This window comes from Salarias fasciatus, chromosome 1, assembly GCF_902148845.1.
Source record: "Salarias fasciatus chromosome 1, fSalaFa1.1, whole genome shotgun sequence".
In the NCBI taxonomy this organism is placed as follows: Eukaryota; Metazoa; Chordata; class Actinopteri; order Blenniiformes; family Blenniidae; genus Salarias; species Salarias fasciatus.
In genome coordinates, this window is record NC_043745.1 from 397,205 (window position 1) to 418,469 (window position 21,265).

Below are 21,265 nucleotides of genomic sequence, written 5' to 3' on the forward strand. Positions count from 1 at the left end.
GACTTGCTGCTGTGATTCCTTCTCCTCCCATCTCTTAAAACCAGTATCTTCTCTTCCTGGTTGAAATTTAATCTTATATTAGCCATCCTAATATTGTTTTCTCCTTTTCTAGTTTGTATGTCTTTATTACTGTATTCCAGATATTTAGGGCCTGAACATGGATCAGAACCGAGAAAGAAAGAATCAAGAAGTGGAGAGTGTTTACTTCTGGTAGAAGCATTTAAATAAAGGAAATTAAACGTGTTTTCCATGTAAACCTTAATTCCTGTAAACATGAAGGACAACACTTTAATTTTGAATTGTTAAATTCTGAATTTTAGACGATCATGTGACCCTGAGATCATCTCATTAAAGTCTGTGCTAAAAATGTGTTGTTTTCTTGAGTCACACTGAAAAACTATACATATTCATGAATACTGTGGGTGTGATGCAGGTGAATAAAATATTGGGGATTTATTTGAAATGTGAAATGTACCAGTCTAAGCAGATAAGCATATGCATCCCGACTTTAGTGTTTTAGACCAACAGCAATTTGAAGTGAAGTCACTCTGCTCCATTTCTGTTGCCTTGGATGGATCAATAGTCTCATCATCTACAGCAGTGAATTTTGAGAATTGCTTTGTTTCACTTGATTCAGTGAGCTCCCTGATGAATGGGAAAAAAAAATGCACACATCAAAATCAACCATAAAGAAAACCTCTGAATTCACTATGTAATAAAAATGAGCTGGTGTGTGAGACTTCTGGTTCAGGCTATGAAGAGCAGAGTTTTTTTGGTACATTCTCCTCAGAAGGAAGCGTGACGATCTGATGATGTGAATGCAGAGTTTCATGAAGTGTCGCGATGCACACATCCAGAGTTCTGCTTTGAAAACACTTTGTTCAGAAAATAGAACCTGGTTCATCCTGGCAGACGCTCGGCCACGCCTCGGCTCTAACTGCTGGATGTTATCTGAGGAGGCCCCTCCGCACGCCGCCATGCCCGCCGGGATAAGCTCAGCGCTGATAAAGATTTTCTGCTGAACTGGGGTGGGACGCCAAGTAGTCTTACCTTGTCCCTAACGTGCCCTGTGCATTCTGACAATGAGTCTTCATCACAAACGACTTCAAATGAAGCACAAGCTCTGCCAGAGCCTCAAAATATTAATGGGAATGTAATCATCAAGTCTTGAATCAATCAGGACAGTGACAAGCAATCAGCAAAATCCCTCTCAGCAAACCCCTTAAACATTGGACGTCGTATGGACGTCCAGATCATGTCCATATTGCGTCCGTCCGTCCAAGACCAATTATAGACCTATTTTGGACGTCCAAAACAAGTGAGGTATTTGGAGGTCTTATTATTACCCAATTTCGACGTCTAGATGACGTTGAAGATCTGGACGTCTAAATTAGGACCCAATGTCGACGTCTACATGCAGTTGAACATTTGAAAGTCAGGGAAACTTTATGTTCCTTGATTAAAATGTTTACCATCTGAACAAGATGAGGAATGATTTATTATGCATGAAATGGGTTTTGATGTATTTTATTTCTGTTTTATTTTGAAGGGCGACAGACAGGAATTTCTGTCTGTGTTCACTTATTGGCTGCCATAGTGTATATTAACTTGACACCATGGAGCTGGAGACGCTGCTGTTGGGCTAATTAAGTGTTTTTCCCTTAATTGCTAGTCCAGCGGTTGTCAGGGAACCCTGATTCCTGTTTTGTGGACCGACAGTAGTCTGGAGCCACCGTGGACTGGCCGGTCACAGTCCCTTTTGAGGGCAGTCAGCACCATAGCATGCTGGCACAGCGGATGGGAGGAAGAGTTAGCTACAGATTCGTCACTGGTCCGGTATTTTGAGTACTGTGAAGTTTTTGCAATAAAATCTGTTTAAAAAGAATTGGATTGTGATCGTAGTTTCCTGTACCTGTGAATTTTGCTGTACCTTGCCTTGTCAGCAGGTTGGATGCCGTCTTTATGCATTTCGAGTTAGCATCTGCTGGTGATTGATTCAAATGAAGTAATAGGAAAATAACCTTGGCAAGCATGTCACCTTCTACAGTGGGACTTTATGCATAGTAAGCAGTATAAATAATAATAATTTACCATTGGAAAAGTGTTTATGTGAATGTTAACACCGCCTTGTATTTCTTTTTCTTTGAGTCTGCTTGTTTTCATCGTCTCGTAAAGATAGAATTATGTCTAATAAAAGAGCCGCCCAAGCGGTTAAATTTAGTTCGAATTTTCATCAAATTGTGAACTTTGGAGAAACACAAAACAAACATTTTTAAAACCACCACTTTGTTTCGTGTGTATTGCACTGTATTTCAGGAGTAGTTTTCCGTAAAATAGTGGTCACCCTCCCGTTTACTGATATAATACTCAATAAACTAACAGCTCAACAGGTAAGGCTGAGGATCGCTGAACAGTAAGTCATGAGTTCGAATCTCGTGTGTCACCAGTCTGTAATGAAATGCTGAAGTGACTGAAGGAATATGCCCACAACTATGAGCGCAAATTCGTGATTAGATTTTGGTCAATTTAAATTATATTTTCCCCTGTTTTTTATGGCCCTTGTCCTGGTGACGTCCTGGTGACGTCGATACCCAACGTCGAAATTACGTAAAAAAAAGACGTCATCTGGCGTTACATTCTGTACCTTGTGGGTACCTTGCTGGGACGTCCAACAATGACCTTAAAAAGACGTTGATTCAATGTGTTTTTGCTCAGTGGGAAATGTCCAAGCACAGGGAAGTATTCCAGAAAGGGAGAAAACAGGAAACGCTACGGATTCCTCTTCCTCTAAATACCTGAGAACGGCACACTGAGAAGCTACTGGATCTGTCTTGAAGTATCCTGAAGGTGAAAGAAACACTCTGAGGTGAACTTCACACTTTATTAACAGATGCTGCACACAGCGTCTCACTGCAGACACTGGCCAGCGAATCGCTGGACTTCCTGCAGCCCTGGAGGACTGTAGAACCCCAGTGGACATGTGTGCTTTCCCTTGAACTGCCTGACTATAACATCCAATGGGATGTTATCATCAGGGGTTTATTTGAAAGGGGTCAGGGGTTTATTTGGGATTTTGGGACCACTGGAGGAGGCAATTCTGCAATGAGCATTGCCTCCTCCAGTGGTCCCAAAATCCCACATTCTGTTTTCAAACACTTGACTTTAAAGTCTTTCAGTCCTTTCAATAGGATAGTCCTCGAGGTGAGAAGGGGCTTTGCAAGCCCGAACAGGGTATCTTGGTCCCGCCTCAGGATCTAGTTGTGATGGACCAGATTCCACAGTGTCCCTTCTCTGATTCTCTGACTCGGGACCAGTAGGGGCTCCTGATGCTGAACCCACTGGAAACTCCTCTCCTCCAAGCTGGGCTCAGTCCCTGTATGATCACAACGAGATTGGATTTGGTCCTGATGCCACCTGAAAAGCGGTCCATCCTGTGTTTTAACTCTCTCCGTGACACCGGACCGGCCTTCTGAATTAGTATAGCAGGATCCATGTTGGACCAGAGAGCCCTCTCACATGGACAGGGTGAAGACTCAGTCCCTGGCCTGCCTTCATGGTTCTCTTCTGTATGGCTTGGTTCATTCTGACTTTGCTTGCAAATGAAAAACGATTAATCAATGTTACCCTATCAAATCATTCTTTGTTAAATTTAATTATGATCTAGACTTGAACTGAGCCTTCTGTGACTCTCACACTGAAGCTGTTCTCCAACTGTTCTTTAAACTGTGGAAAAGATTATTTTGGATGATAAGTTCACTAAATTTGAGCTTACACTGAGCTTACACTGGCTTTGCACACTGTGACTTTCCAGGAGAAAAAAATACAGTAATGTCTCAAAAAAATTAGAATATCAAGAAAATGTGCAAAATTTGTTGGCAATCATTTCAGAAAGTCAAACCCATGTAGGATATAGGCTCATGGCAGAGCAAAACTTTTCAAGTCTTTATTTCTTGAAATTTTGATGATGGCTGGCAGATAACAAAAACCCAAAATTCGGTGTCTCAGAATAAGAAAAGGATATTTTAAACAACAGTGTGAGGCTTTAGGAAAGTGTGCTCATTTATATGCACTCAATACTTGGTTTACATCACGACCCAGAAGCCATTCTGTCGAACAGATTCCGTTCCTCGAGGACCGGTGTCCTCCATGTTTTAGGTCTGTCTTTGATTCAGCACACCTAAATCTGACAGTGATCAAACTTCATCAAGCCTGTAGAAACGGCCAATAACTTTCCCTTTCAGAGGTGATGCAACTGGGAGAGACCTGAAACAGGCAGGACACTGGCAGCACATCGGCAGGACACCGGCAGGACACCGGCAGGACACGGGCAAGACACCGGGAGGACACGGGCAAAACACCGGGAGGACACGGGCAAGACATGGGCAGGACACAGGCAGGACACCGGCAGGAAACCGGCAGGACACGGGCAGGACACGGGCAGGACACCGGCAGGACACCGGCAGGACACAGGCAGGACACAGTCAGGACACAGGCAGGAAACCGGCAGGACACAGGCAGGACACCGGCAGGACACCGGCAGGACACCGGCAGGACACAGGCAGGACACAGGCAGGAAACCGGCAGGACACAGGCAGGACATGGGCAGGGCACCAGAAGGACACCGGCAGAACACCGGCAGCACACCGGCAGGACACGGGCAAGACACCGGGAGGACACGGGCAAGACACCGGGAGGACACGGGCAAGACATGGGCAGGACACAGGCAGGACACCGGCAGGAAACCGGCAGGACACGGGCAGGACACGGGCAGGACACCGGCAGGACACCGGCAGGACACCGGCAGGACACCGGTAGGACACAGGGAGAACACAGGCAGGAAACCGGCAGGACACCGGCCGGACACCGGCAGAACACGGGCAGGACACCGGCAGGACACCGGCAACACACTGGCAGGACACCGGTAGGACACGGGCAGGGCACCGGCAGGTCACTGGCAGGACACGGGCAGGGCACCGGCAGGAAACCGGCAGGACACGGGCAGGACACGGGCAGGACACCGGCAGGACACCGGCAGGAAACCGGCAGGACACTGGCAGGACACAGGCAGGACACAGGCAGGACACAGGCAGGAAACCGGCAGGACACAGGCAGGACACGGGCAGGGCACCAGAAGGACACCGGCAGGACACCGGCAGGACACCGGCAGGACACCGGTAGGACACGGGCAGGGCACCGGCAGGTCACCGGCAGGACACCGGCAGGACACGGGCAGCACACGGGCAGGGCACCATCAATCAATCAATCAATCAATTTATTTTTGTATAGCCCAGTATCACAACAACAGTTGCCTCAGAGGGCTTCAAGATGTTACATTTGTCGGTAAAAGTAAAAACAGTGAATAAGCATAATGGTAATATGTCAATATTTACAGTAACGAGACAGAACGAAGCAACCACCGCCTTCGACCCTCACATCCGGCAAGAAAAAACTCCAAAAAACCCAGTGGGAAAAGAAGAAATCTTGGGGGAGAACCACAGTATGGAGGATCCCTCTCCCAGGGACGGACAGCTTTGGCAACAGCTAGCATGAGACAATAAGAAGTAAAGCCTAGGACTATGTTGAGGACAGTCCGTTGGACGGTCCAGCACAAGAACCACGGATCCCAGCAGTAGAACCGAAGCCAGTCCACGGGCAGGACCGACAGGAGTGTCCTCCCGGTCCGGACGGAGCTTGTTCATAGGCCCTCGTAATAGTGGAGTCAGCAACTGAAACTGGAGAAGACTCCCCCTCGAAGGGGGGGACAGCAGGTGAAAAGCAATGAACGGACTAAAGGGAATAACATTCAGACATTAGAGGAGGACAGGGCTCAGTGCACCGTACTTCCCACAGCATTCTAGCTCCTGGGGCAGCTTTGTGGATACTTAACTGTTTAAACTAGTATTTAGTTAGTATAGTTTAGTTTAGTTTAATTTAGTTTGGTTTAGTTTAATTTTGTTTAGTGTAATTTGGTTTGGTTTGGTTTACTTTAATTTAATTTAATTTAATTTAGTTTAGTTTAGTTTAGTTTAGTTTAGTTTAGTTTAGTTTAGTTTAGTTTAGTTTACTTTGGTTTACTGTAGTTTGGTTTGGTTTACTTTAGTTTGGTTTGGTTTGTTTTAGTTTAGTTTAGTTTAGTTTAGTTTAGTTTGGTTTACTGTAGTTTGGTTTGGTTTGTTTTAGTTTAGTTTAGTTTAGTTTGGTTTACTTTAGTTTGGTTTGGTTTGTTTAGTTTAGTTTAGTTAGTTTAGTTTAGTTTAGTTTAGTTTAGTTTAGTTTAGAATCCCTAGCTGACCTGATCATAGGCTGCATCGAAGAGAAACGTCTTGAGCCTAATCTTAAATGTGGAGACTGTGTCTGCCTCTTTGACACCACTTGGAAGCTGGTTCCATAAAAATGGTGCCTGATAGCTAAAGGCTCTTCCACCTAGTGTCCATTTAGAGACTCTAGGAGTCACCAGTAACCCTGCATTTTGAGAGCGAAGTGCTCTGATTGGTTGATAAGGCGTTAAAGCATCTTGGAGATAGGTTGGAGCCATCCCATTTAGGATTTTGTAAGTGAGGAGAAGGATTTTAAATCTAACTCTAAACTCGACTGGAAGCCAGTGAAGAGATTTTAGAACGGGAGTAATGTGTTCACGTCTTCTAGTTCCAGTTAATAATCTGGCGGCCGCATTTTGAACCAACTTAAAGTTTTTTAATACACTTTTTGGGCAGGCTGCGAGAAGGGAGTTGCAGTAGTCCAATCTCGCAGAAACAAATGCATGGATGAGTTTTTCTGCATCGCTTCTAGGTAGAATGTTTCTTATTTTAGCTATGTTGCGCAAGTGGAAATATGCTGTTTTACAAGCCAGGTTGATGTGTGCTTTAAAGGAGATATCCTGATCAAATAAGACCCCGAGGTTCCTGACAGTAGAGGAGGAGGATACACTGACATTATCTAAGGTAATAATCTGTTTGGATAGACACTCTCTCAGTTTATGGGGCCTAGTATAATGACCTCTGTTTTGCCAGGATTCAGACGGAGATAGTTCGTAGTCATCCAGGTTTTAATTTCTCTGATACAGTCACTGAGTCTGTCTATTTGATTAGTTTGATCAGGTTTCATAGATAAATACAGTTGTGTGTCATCTGCATAGCAATGAAAATTGATATCGTGACTTCTAATTATGTTCCCTAAAGGAAGCATATATAACAGAAATAAAATTGGCCCGAGCACGGACCCTTGAGGAACCCCATAACTGACCTGGGAGCACGGTGAGGACTGTTGGTTAACGTGAACAAATTGGTACCTATTAGATAAATAGGATTTGAACCAGCAGAGGGCTTTTCTCTGATGCCAACCTCACATTCTAACCTCTGCAGGAGAATATTGTGGTCGATTGTATCAAAAGCTGCACTGAGGTCTAGGAGAACCAGGATTGAGACTAGACCTGCGTCAGCCGCCAATAGCAAGTCATTAGTGACTTTAACTAACGCAGTCTCAGTGCTGTGATAAGCTCTATATCCTGACTGAAATTTCTCAAATAAACTATTGTCCTGTAGGTGGCGGTAAAGCTGTTTAACCACAACTTTTTGCAGGACTTTTGAAATAAAAGGCAGATTTGATATCGGTCTGTAGTTAGCTAGAATATCAGGATCGAGATTAGGTTTTTTCAGCAGTGGTTTGATTACTGCGAATTTAAATGACTGTGGCACATAGCCATTTTCTAGAGAGGTATTTATTATAGTTATGATCGTATTTAAGATAACTGGAAGGATATCTTTGAAAAGCTTAGTTGGAATTGGATCTAGGAGACAGGTTGAGGTTTTAGAAGACATTACAATTGAAGTAATCTCAGCCCCATTTACTAATGAGAAACTATCTAGTATTTCAGGTATTTCAGGTGGAGGCAGTGGCTGGATTCCCTGAGCTTGATCTGAGGAAAGCGCTTCACTGATTTTACCTCTAATGGTTATGATTTTATCATTAAAGAATTTAAGAAAGTCATGGCAGTTTAAAGATTCTGGGATTACTGGTTCCACTACAGTATGACTGGTTGTCAGTCTGGCTACAGTGTTGAATAGAAACCGAGGGTTATTTTTGTTTATTTCTATTAAACGAGAGTAATATAATATCTTGGCTTTAAAGAGAATTTGTTTATAGCTTAGCAAGCTACATTTCCAGGCCTTCAGAGATTGTTCTGGTTTAGATTTACGCCACAGTCTTTCTAATTGCCGAGTTTTTTGTTTGAGAACACGGGTTTCAGAATTAAACCATGGAGCAACGCGCCTGGGTCGATTGGTTTTCAGCTGCAACGGGGCCACTACGTCAAGGGCAGATTTTAGTGAGTGCATAGCACTGTCAACAAACTGATCACTATTATCACCACTGGTCAATAAGCTCATTTCTGTGAGTTCACAAGGTAATGCAGCAAATGCAGGCTGGATCAATTCTTTGTACCGAGCCACAGATTTTTCAGATAATGTCCGTATCAGCTGAATTTTATCTTTTTGAGCACAGTAGTCTTCAATCAAAACCTGAAAAGTAATTAAAAAATGGTCTGAGAGAATAGGGTTCTGAGGGAGAACATTTAGGTCACTGACTTCTATCCCATATGTTAAGACCAGATCCAGGGTGTGCTTGTGACTATGAGTGGATTCATCAACATTTTGAGTGAAACCGATACTATCTAATACTGCAATAAACGCATTACTCAAACTATCACCAGAATCATCCACATGGATGTTAAAGTCACCTATTATAAGGATCTTGTTATGAGTCAATACTATATTGCTTAAAAACTCTGAGAACTCAGTTAAAAAGTCAGAGTAAGGACCAGGAGGTCGATACACAATAATTAATAGCACAGCTTTTTGATTCTTCCAATTTGGACAAGTAAGCGTTAGTATTAAGCTTTCAAAAGAGTTGAATTTAACATTAGTTTTGGGTTTAAGAAGAAGACTGGAGTGGGAAATCACTGCCACACCTCCACCTCGACCTGTTGATCTAGCTGTTTGGAAATTAACATAGGTTGGAGGGGTACATTCATTGAGCCTCACATAATCATCTTGCTGGAGCCAAGTTTCTGTTAGAGCAAGGAGATCAATGTTATTGTCACCGATAAGGTCATTAACTAACAGAGATTTAGTGGAGATTGCTCTAATGTTTAGTAGACCACATTTTATGTATTTCCTACTGGAAAAGTTATTCTGTCTTGTACAGATGTTAAGCTTTTTACCCATTGACTTTTTTTTAATGCTTTGAGCACTTTGGACAGACTCAGTCTCTGTTAGCCTAGGTAAACCTCCATGCTTGACTTGTAAAAATCCGGGAGCAGGATTAGTGACGGGATCAACAAGATCAACAGAGGAGTGTTCTACACGACTGCTCTGCGCCCGGGGCTCATAGCTGGATTGTCAATTTAGAGTTCGAAGCCGATCAGCCATATTGTGAGCTAAAAGGGCTGCACCATCCAAAGTTGGGTGGATGCCGTCCCTGCGGATGAGCCCAGGCTTTCCCCAGAAGGTGCACCAGTTGTTTAGAAAAATAACTCCGTTTTCCTCACTCCATCTAGACAACCAGCGATTGAATGATGAAAGTCGGCTATACATTTCATCATTGACCAAATTGGGCAGGGGACCAGAGAATATTACGGCATCAGACATCGACTTAGCCAATTCACACACCGAGGCTACTTGTAATTTGAGCACCTCTGATTGTCTCCGCCGGGCATCATTACCGCCTGCGTGAATCACGACTCGACGGAATCTCCTACCTTCCTGTTTTAAAAGCCTAAGGTTCCCCTCGATGTCCCCCACTCTGGCCCCCGGGTAACACCTAACCTTCACCGCTGGCAGCTTCACGTCTCTAACTATAGAGCTGCCAATCACCAGCGTGTCCAGTTCAGCCGGCGTGTCGTCGCTGAGGGGAGAGAACCTATTGCAGACGTGAAGCGGTTCTTGGAGTGCTACGTGGCGGTGCTTAGCACTAGCCTTCCTCCGGACTGTCACAAACCGGTCCTGGTCTTGTCCCGGCTGCTCGGGACACGCTGCGGGGCGAGGCTTGCTAACACTCCTCTCACTGCGGGAACGGGCTGCGAGCCCTGCCGCTACCTCGCTATAGCTAGCGCTGCCCTGCCCCTCACATCTGCGCAGCCGCTCCTCTAACTCGGTTACCCTGGCCTCCAGCGCTGTCAATACACTGCACTTTACGCAAATACCCCTATCGTCAAGGGAGGCAGGGTTCTGACTCAACATATGGCACACTGAGCAGGAAAGAAAAGAAGACAGAGGGGAGGACGCCATAGCGGTCCCGGCGGACCAAGCTAGTTAGCACGCTAAGCTAGTTAGCACGCCGGTGGCGCTAACGGCGGAGAAGAAATGTAATTCACGAGAGATCGCTTGGTCAATCGGGGGCGAAGTAACCCCGGGGGCTTAAATAACCCCGATTTTTGATTGCTTCGTGAATTAACAGTAATAGCAAGAGAGAGACAGCAAGCACTTCAGTCGCTCGCAGGCTTCAGCAAGCTTCACCAACACGGAAAACACTCACCGGAGTGACGTCAGACGCTCAGCAGAGCTCGCTAGAGACAGGCGAAGAGGGCAGTTAGTGATAACTATTATCACCACAGGACCACAGGACACCGACAGGACACCGGCAGGACACCGGCAGCACACCGGCAGGACACCGGTAGGACAGGGGCAGGGCACCGGCAGGGCACTGTCAGGACACTGGCAGGACACCGGCAGGGCACCGGCAGGACACCAGCAGGACACCGGCAGGACACCGGCCAGACACCGGCAGGACACGCGCAGGACACTGGCAGCACACCGGCAGGACACCGGTAGGACACGGGCAGGGCACCGGCAGGACACCGGCAGCACACCCTCAGGACACCGGTAGGACACGGGCAGGGCACCGGCAGGGCACCGTCAGGACACTGGCAGGACACGGGCAGGGCACCGGCAGGACACCGGCAGGACACCGGCCGGACACCGGCAGGACACGGGCAGGACACCGGGAGCACACCGGCAGGACATCGGTAGGACAGGGGCAGGGCACCGGCAGGGCACCGTCAGGACACTGGCAGGACACCGGCCGGACACCGGCAGGACACGGGCAGGACACGGGCAGCACACGGGCAGGGCACCAGCAGGACACCGGCAGGACACCGGCAGGACTCCGGCAGGACACCGGTAGGACACGGGCAGGGCACCGGCAGGTCACCGGCAGGGCACCGTCAGGACACTGGCAGGACACCGGCCGGACACGGGCAGGGCACCGTCAGGACACTGGCAGGACACGGGCAGGGCACCGGCAGGACACCGGCAGGACACCGGCCGCACACTGGCAGGACACGGGCAGGGCACCGGCAGGACACCGGCAGGACATGGGCAGGACACAGGCAGGACACAGGCAGGAAACCAGCAGGACACAGGCAGGACACGGGCAGGGCACCAGAAGGACACCGGCAAGACATGGGCAGGACACGGGCAGCACACGGGCAGGGCACCACAGGACACCGGCAGGACACCGGCAGCACACCGGTAGGACACGGGCAGGGAACCGGCAGGGCACCGTCAGGACACCGGCAGGACACCGGCAGGACACCGGCAGGACACGGGCAGCACACGGGCAGGGCACCAGCAGGACACCGGCAGGACACCGGCAGGACACCGGTAGGACACGGGCAGGGCACCGGCAGGTCACCGGCAGGGCCCCGGCAGGACAGCATCAGGACACGGGCAGGGCACCGTCAGGACACCGGCAGGACACGGGCAGGACACAGGCAGGAAACCAGCAGGACACAGGCAGGACACGGGCAGGGCACCAGAAGGACACCGGCAGGACATGGGCAGGACACGGGCAGGGCACGGGCAGGGCACCACAGGACACCGGCAGGACACTGGCAGCACACCGGTAGGACACGGGCAGAGCACCGGCAGGGCACCGTCAGGACACCGGCAGGACACCGGCAGGACACGGGCTGCACACGGGCAGGGCACCAGCAGGACACCGGCAGGACACCGGCAGGACACCGGCAGGACACCGGTAGGACACGGGCAGGGCACCGGCAGGTCACCGGCAGGACACCGGCAGGACACGGGCAGCACACGGGCAGGGCACCAGCAGGACACCGGCAGGACACCGGCAGCACACCGGCAGGACACCGGTAGGACACGGGCAGGGCACCGGCAGGGCACCGTCAGGACACTGGCAGGACACGGGCAGGGCACCGGCAGGACACCGGCAGGACACCGGCAGGACACCGGCAGGACACGGGCAGGACACCGGCAGGACACCGGCAGGACACCGGCCGGACACCGGCAGGACACGGGCAGGACACTGGCAGCACACCGGCAAGACACCGGTAGGACACGGCAGGGCACCGGCAGGACACCGGCAGGGCCCCGGCAGGACAGCATCAGGACACGGGCAGGGCACCGTCAGGACACTGGCAGGACACGGGCAGGGCACCGGCAGGACACCGGCAGGACACCGGCCGCACACTGGCAGGACACGGGCAGGGCACCGGCAGGACACCGGCAGGACATGGGCAGGACACAGGCAGGAAACCAGCAGGACACAGGCAGGACACGGGCAGGGCACCAGAAGGACACCGGCAGGACATGGGCAGGACACGGGCAGCACACGGGCAGGGCACCACAGGACACCGGCAGGACACCGGCAACACACCGGTAGGACATGGGCAGGGCACCGGCAGGTCACCGGCAGGGCGCCGGCAGGACAGCATCAGGACACGGGCAGGACACCGGCAGCACACCGGCAGGACACCGGTCGGACATGGGCAGGGCACCGGCAGGTCACCGGCAGGGCCCCGGCAGGACAGCATCAGGACACGGGCAGGGCACCGTCAGGACACTGGCAGGACAGGGGCAGGGCACCGGCAGGACACCGGCAGGACACCGGCCGGACACCGGCAGGGCACGGGCAGGGCACCGGCAGGGCACCGGAAGGACACGGGCAGGTCACGGGCACGGCCCCGGCAGGACAGCATCAGGACACGGGTAGGGCACCGTCAGGACACTGGCAGGACACGGGCAGGGCACCGGCAGGACACCGGCAGGACACCGGCCGGACACCGGCAGGGCACGGGCAGGGCACCGGCAGGACACCGGCAGGACACGAGCAGGTCACCGGCAGGGCCCCGGCAGGACAGCATCAGGACACGGGCAGGGCACCGTCAGGACACTGGCAGGACACGGGCAGGGCACCGGCAGGACACCGGCAGGACACGGGCAGGGCACCGGCAGGACACCGGCAGGACACGGGCAGGGCACCGGAAGGACACCGGAAGGACACCGGCAGGACACGGGCAGGACACTGGCGGGGCACCGGAAGGACACCAGACGGACACCGGCAGGACACGGGCAGGACACTGGCAGTGCACCGGAAGGACACGGGCAGGTCACCGGCAGGGCCCCGGCAGGACAGCATCAGGACACGGGTAGGGCACCGGCAGGACACGGGTAGGGCACCGTCAGGACACTGGCAGGACACGGGCAGGGCACCGGCAGGACACCGGCAGGACACGGGCAGGGCACCGGCAGGACACCGGCAGGACACGGGCAGGGCACCGGAAGGACACCGGAAGGACACCGGCAGGACACCGGCAGCACACCGGCAGGACACCGGTAGGACACGGGCAGGGCACCGGCAGGGCACCGTCAGGACACTGGCAGGACACGGGCAGGGCACCGGCAGGACACCGGCAGGACACCGGCCGGACACCGGCAGGAAACGGGCAGGACAGCGGCAGCACACCGGCAGGACACCGGTAGGACAGGGGCAGGGCACCGTCAGGACACTGGCAGGACACCGGCAGGGCACCGGCAGGACACCGGCAGGACACCGGCCGCACACTGGCAGGACACGGGCAGGGCACCGGCAGGACACCGGCAGGACACCGGCAGGACATGGGCAGGACACAGGCAGGAAACCAGCAGGACACAGGCAGGACACGGGCAGGGCACCAGAAGGACACCGGCAGGACACCGGCAGGACACCGGCAGGGCACGGGCAGGGCACCGGCAGGACACCGGCAGGGCACCGGCAGGACACCGGCAGGACACGGGCAGGGCACCGGAAGGACACCGGCAGGACACCGGCAGGACACCGGCAGGACACGGGCCCCTGGGACCTTAACTGAACACCCCTGCTTTAGGAACACAAAATTCTGTCAATCAAGCTGATCCACCCACACTGGTGTTGTAGTCAGCCACTGACACCTGAACCAAACTGTTGGTTTCCTGTGCCTGTCCTGAGGTTCAGTGCCATCACCATGACAACCAGCTTGTTGTCCAACCACGTTCAGGAGGGCTTCGTCTGTCCCTGATGCGTCTCTCCGTTTCTTTTTGAATGGCTTATTCCTCACCCACGTTTCACACCGGATGTCTCTGTAGTGCGGTGCGGCTGTGCTGCGTCACACAGCGCTATCCATTAGCATTAGCACTCATTATCACTGTAATGAAGGGCTGTATTCACTCTGGATGCAGTTTCCCTGCTGCGTGATGGAGCAGACTGGAGGAGAGAGTCAGGACGATATCATGTATATTATCTTTCAGATTGTGGGGAGGACTGACTGAGAGCCAAGGACTGGACCGATGTCGTGAAAGATTGGGTCCATCTGCTATGAAGTGCTTTCGTAGCACCACATGTTGGCCACGGTGCGGCTGGTTGTGGTTCATTTGGAGGTTTGTGGGAGAAGCCGGTTTGGCACGTTACGAGCAGAGCTGAGGCCGACACCTATTCCCCTTTCCCACTGAAACTAGCGGGTCGACCCGCTAACAGTCAGCTATTGACTCCTTTCCCACTGCCTGCAGACCCGGGTCTCACCGCCTGTGGGTGAGCTGCATGGCTGCGTTTTCCCGCGTTGATGGTGTCTCACATTGATGACATCATCAGCACGACAGAGCATGGTGAGGTAAACGATGCAGCGGAACACAGTCCCCGTTACCTGTCAACGAATCTCCTCTTCCCCACGGATCAGGAGAAGCTCTCTGGTCCTGCTGTCTTGCCAGTGCTGGGTCATCCTGAAGGAAATCTCACGCTGTGTCCAGAAACAACAACTAGCGCGCTAACGTAACCATGCTATGGTGACGTCATCATGTAAATTACTGCGTCAACCCGGCTGTGCCTTTCACACTCAAGTTGATTGGAGGCGAGCCGATTAAAACCCGGGTCAGAATGCCATTTCAGGAAGAGCCGGGTATGAGCGGGTTTAAGCAGGTTTTTTGGCCAGTGGGAAAGGGGTATAAATATGTGCAGCGCAGAGACCGGGGTACCGTCCACGGGTAGCCGGGCCGGTCTGCTGTGGACCTGGTTGACCCACTCCTCCACCCCAAGTGTTATATAGCCTGTGTTTGTCCACTTCGGTTCACTGGGAAAAGAAGGAATAATAACCTTATCTCTGCTGGACAACCCCTGCTCACTGATTGCATGTTTTCTGAGGCCCGTGGCTGTTTTGTCTGTCTGCTCACCAGGATACTGAAGGACTCCGGGCTTTTCTATGGTCTTCCTTTTTTTTCTCTTTACTATATCCATTCTTATGGAGGGCGTCTCTTATGACTATCCGGTGCGCTGCACCCCACCCACCGTCCCTCTCAACAATACAACCGTGTGTTTGTGCTTGGGGTTTTACTTCTTCAGGATACTTTGGTCTCAACACCACATATCTGGTCCCCAGGCGGTTTCCTGCTGATATACAATAAAGGATGTGGGGTTGAATGACAGCAACAAAATGGGAAAGACAGTGTGTCTGCCTCAGGAATTTCTCCTCTATTAAGAAGTCTTTTTATTCAATCCACTTATAGACGAGGACCACTACATGGTCTTTGGTTATCTTTGGAAAATACGCCTGAAAGCTACTGTTTAAGAACTCTGTGCTTTTGTGAACGAGAGCATTAAAACCCAGCACTCGCATCCAGGGATGCTGTGTGAGGCTTGCTTCTGCACTCATATCACAGACCACAGACGTATGTCACTGTATTTTTGCTGTCATATTTACCCCAAAGCAAAAGAAGCGTGAAGTGCAGCACAGCAGTGCTGATAGTGTGCACAGTAACTCACACCTGGCTGACAGAGGAAACTCACACCGGTGTGCTGCATAGGTCCTTTTTTCTGGATAGCACCCTTCTTTATTATCCTAGCATTCTTCATTTTTCTTTTATCCCGCTCAGCACACTTCTCCTATCTTTTATTCAGCATCGTTTCTCATGTCCTGACACTGCAAATTAACACATTAAAAAAATTAAACTAAGATAGCACACTTGAGTGGCAATTCAATGTCAGTGGAACTGTTGTCTTATTTAGAGACATGCTCTACTTGCAGTGTTCATTCTGAATTGCTGTATTGAGTTAGCTGTAGTGTTCATTTTGGATTTAGTTTGCTTCAGTGACTATTTGAGACTCAGCCTCATTTTATTTCAGAATTTTTTGTATCTATATTTGTTCTGCATTTTTGAATAATGCACCAGGCCGAACTGGTTTGCTGGATGTACTTAAACTTTTTCTTCTTTGGAATTTCTTTAATGAAAGACACTGAAAGTGTTATTTAAGTTGCCTGATTGGGCTCAGAGTTTATTTTGGACGAGACGTCCTAACTGAGCTTTCATTCATCATCAATAAAAATGTGGATTTCAAATCTTCTCCCCTTCTCTGTGTTTTCATTTGATAAGTCCTGCACTACAATTCTGTAACATCCTAGAATTCCAATTGTTCACTTGGGACCTAAAGCTGACATGTGATTAAAATGTGATTAATTAGATTAATTAATTACAAATCCTGTAAATAATTACATTAATTTTTTGATGCCATGACAGCACAAATATATGTATATATAATATATCTATATATATATATATATATATATATATATATATATATATATATATATATATATATATATGTCTGTGTGTGTGTGTGTGTGTGTGTGTATGTATAAATATATATATATATATATATATATATATATATATATATATATATATATATATAGTATATATATACAGCATGTGTGTATATATAATTAAAAAAAAAACTGTGTTCTCGCCAACCTGGCGATATTGTGTCTGTCTCCTTCCAGCTCGGGTCCTCTACCAGAGGCCTGGGAGCTTGAAGGTTCTGCAGGATCTTAGCTGTTCCTAGGATTGTGCTCTTCTGAACAGAGCTCTCAGATGTTGTTCCTGGTCTCTGCTGGAGCCATCCTCCCAGCTCGGGGGTTCCTGCTCACAGTGTCCCGATCACTACTGGTATCACTGTTGCCTTCACGCCCCACACTCTCTCTATCTCTTCCCTCAGTCCTTGGTACTTCTCCAGCTTCTCTGCTCCTTTTTCCTGATGTTCCATCACTTGGGATTGCTACATCTATCACCACAGCTGTCTTCTGCTGTTTATCCACCTATGTCAGGTTGATTGGCCATCACCTGCTGGTCAGTCTGGATCTGGAAGTCCCACAGGATCTTGGCTCGATTGTTCTCGACCACTTTTGGAGGTGTCTCCCATCTTGACCCTGGGACCTCCAGTCCATACTCGGTACATATGTTCCTGTACATGATGCCCGCTACCTGGTTGTGCCGTTCCATGTCTGCCTTGCCTGCCAGCATCTGACCCCCTGCTGTGATGGTCTGTACTGTCTCTGGGGCTTCTTGGCACAGTCTGCACCTGGGGTCTTGTTTGGTGTGGTAGATCCCGGCCTCTACTGATCTCGTGTTCAGGGCCTGTTCTTGTGCAGCCATGATTAGTGCCTCTGTGCTGTCCTTCAGTCCAGCCTTTTCCAGCCACTGGGATGTTTTTCCAATGTCAGCCACTTCTTCAATGTGTCGGTGGTCCATGCCATGCAGGGCTTTGTCTGTCCATGATAGCTCCTCTGGCTCCTCCTTACTGGGCTTTTGATGTCTGAGGCATTCACTTAGCAGATCATCACTGGGGCCATCTTCTGGGTATACTCATGGAGGCTCTTGGTTTCCTCCTGGATAGTGGCTCTGACACTCACTAGTCCTCGGCCTCCCTCCTTTCTCTTGGTGTATAGCCTCAGTATGCTGGACTTAGGGTGGAACTCTCCATGCATTGTAAGGAGCTTTCTTGTCTTGATATCAGTGGCTTGCATTTCTTCCAGTGGCCAGGATATTATGCCAGCAGGGTATCTAATTACAGGTAGGGCGTAGGTGTTTATGGCCTGGGTCTTATTTTTGCCATTCAGCTGGCTCTTCAGGACCTGTCTTACTCTCTGTAGGTATTTGGCTGTGGCTGACTTTCCAGCTGCCTCCTCATGGTTACCATTTACCTGTGGGATCCCCAGGTACTTGTAGCTGTCCTGCACATCTGTTATGTTCCCTTCAGGCAATTCAACTCCTTCAGTTGCGATCACCTTCCCTCTTCTAGATACCATTCGTCCACACTTATCCAGTCCGAATGACATCCCGATGTCATTGCTGTATATCCTGGTGAGGTGGATCAAGGAGTCGATGTCACGCTCATTCTTGGCATACAGTGTGATGTCATCCATGTAGAAGAGGTGGCTGACAGTTGTTCCGCTCTTGAACTGGTATCCAAAGCTGCTCTTGGTAATGATCTGGCTGAGGGGGTTCAGGCCAATGCAGAACAGCAGGGGGGACAGGGCATCACCTTGGTATATGCCGCATTTGATGCTCACCTGTGCCACTGGCTTTGAGTTGGCCTCTAGACTGGTCTTCCACAGCCCCATTGAGTTCTGAATGAAGCTCCTTAGAGTCCTGTTGATGTTGTACAGTTTCAAGCACTCCAGTATCCACGTGTGTGACATTCAGTCATAGGCTTTCTTGTAATCAATCCAGGCAGTACACAGGTTGGTGCTATTGGCCTTGCAGTCTTGGGCGATTGCCCTGTCAACCAGTAGCTGGTGTTTGGCCCCCCTGGTGTTATTGCCAATCCCTTTTTGTGCTTTACTCGTGTACTGATCCATGTGCCTAATTATCTTGGCCGCTATGATGCCTGATAGGAGTTTCCATGTGGTGCTGAGGCAGGTTATGGGCCGGTAGTTTGATGGTGTTGTTCCCTTCTGGGTGTCCTTCATGATGAGGACTGTCCGACCTTGGGTCAGCCACTCTGGGTGGGTGCCTGATATTAGCAGCTGGTTCATTTGTGCTGCAAGGCGTTCATGGAGTGCAGTTAGCTTATTAAGCCAGTAGGTGTGAATCTTGTCGGGCCCTGGAGCTGTCCACTCTTGCCTGTACATGTGCTGTTGTAATTACTACTGGGTCCTGTTCTGGGAGGTTGCTGTGCTCTGCCTGCAAGCCTGCCAGCCATTGGGCATTAGTGTTGTGTGACACATCTTTCTCTCAGATACTCTTCCAGTATTGCACAGTCTCAGCCCTGGGTGGGTCTGCTGGGTGGGTCTATATATATATATATATATATATATATATATATATATATATATATATATATATATATATATATATATATATATATATATATATATATATATATATATATATTAGGGGTGGGACTTGATTAAAAAAATTAATCTAGTTAATTTGGGCCTTTGTAATTAATTAATCTCAATTAATCGCATATCGATATTTGACCCGAGATCAGTGAGAACCTTTCTTTTGCTAATGGATTTTGGTATAGTGAATCAATATAGTGATACATAAGCTTAAGCAACAAAACAATGTTCATTTTTTCAGCAAGGAAGGAGGAATTTAACCAAGACAAATAAACCAATACACACTGATTAGTGCAACTTTTGTTGGGCTGGGCGAGGGTCCTGGAAGTAGTCGGAGTGACGTCCTCTTCCGCTCTAGCTGTATGCGAGGCTTGCGTGTTGGCCGCTGCTGCGACAGGCTTAGCATTCAGATGATACAGCAGGCTGGATGTGCTGCGATGGGATGCAAATTCTTTGCTGCACAATGTGCATACAGCTTTGGTTTTATCCACGCTGCCATCCGCTGGCTTTTTAAATCTAATTTTCTGTGCAGGAGACCAAGCAGTGCGCTGTCGTCGGGAGCAGTGTTGCCGACTCCCCAGTAAGGAAAGTCATTATTGGCTGTCCTAAAAGTCGCCAGAAGTCGCTAGATGAGGTCGTTACCTAATTTGCAATTTGCATGTAATTGTAATGGACGCTGTAGGAGAGAGGAGTAACGTCATGGGAGAAGCAAAATGTGAGTTAAAAAAACACCCTAAATATGTTTAGAACTACAAATTGAATTTTCTTCTGTGATTCTTGGTTTGTCAGCAGTGAGCAGTGGCGTATTTGCGCACACGCGATCCATTTGAAGTGTGGAGGAGTGGTGTGGGTCTGCTCTCTGCTCTGCCTGCAGCAGGGGGCGCTGCTGAGACTGACTGCTGTGAGTGCTTTGGGACGGGGGAGGGGCTCACGCAGCTCCGCAGCTCATTGAGGACAGCAGCTGCAGAGCGAGACGTCCTGTCACGTCTCCAGAGCTCCAGAAAAAGTCGCTACATTTGTTGCTAGTCGCTTTTGACAAAAAAAGTCGGCAGGAGGCTTTGGAAAGTCGCCAGATTTAACGAGAAAGTCACCAAGTCGGGAGCTGTTTCGTTGTTGTGTCACAGCGAAATATGTCCGGGTGAAACTCGTCTGGTGACAAACGTTCCGCGACAATTTGTGATAATTTTTTTATCGCGTTAAAATTTCTGTAATTAATTAATCGTAACTAACGCGTTAAAGTCACAGCCTTAATATATATATATATATATATATATATATATATATATATATATATATATATATATATATATATATATATATATATATCAAGTAAAGCTCTACTCTACTCTCTAACAGCTCAGCCTTGAGTACATGTCGGAGCTCAGAGGTCTTTAGTTCAGATCTACGGAGAACGTTTACGACAGTGAGCTTTCACAGGAGACCAGTAGGGGGAGCGCTAAAGCTAATCTTGCATAGTTCTGCTTTAAGAAATGGTAAGGAAACAGAGGAAACAATGGTAAGGAAACAGGAGCACATCAGACTCCACCAATTTCCTCAAGTGAGTCCACCTGCAGACTTGGTGAAATAGGTAGAATCTAGTGTGCTCTTGCTTGGTTGGAGGGCCCCGCTGAGGTTGGAGGGCACTAGTGTGGTTGAGGGCCCCAGATACTGAATGACTCACTTCAGCTGGGTTGCTGTACAGGAGGACTGAACGTGGATCTTCAGCATTCATACACACAGATGCTTTAATGTGATTGTCTTTAGTTGGACTGCAACTCCGCCATGTAAACTGGACCGGTTTGATTATCGGAAGGACATCTGGACCCACGAACCCGGGGC

General features: G+C 49.5%; 1 protein-coding gene across 1 annotated transcript; it reads right to left on the reverse strand.

Moving 5' to 3' along the window:
* Positions 1-4,948: 4,948 nt before the first annotated feature.
* Positions 4,949-14,855, reverse strand: LOC115389733 (multiple epidermal growth factor-like domains protein 6). Its single transcript, XM_030093277.1, has 16 exons — positions 14,836-14,855; positions 13,578-13,862; positions 13,457-13,488; positions 13,303-13,378; positions 13,138-13,191; positions 12,973-13,026; positions 12,808-12,861; positions 12,424-12,488; positions 12,302-12,324; positions 12,062-12,192; positions 11,952-11,965; positions 11,689-11,884; positions 11,217-11,325; positions 10,898-11,061; positions 10,656-10,797; positions 4,949-5,050 (listed from the first exon to the last, which is right to left on the reverse strand). Exons 1-16 carry the CDS (start codon positions 14,853-14,855, stop codon positions 4,949-4,951), a joined length of 1,521 nt encoding a protein of 506 aa, XP_029949137.1.
* Positions 14,856-21,265: the final 6,410 nt, after the last annotated feature.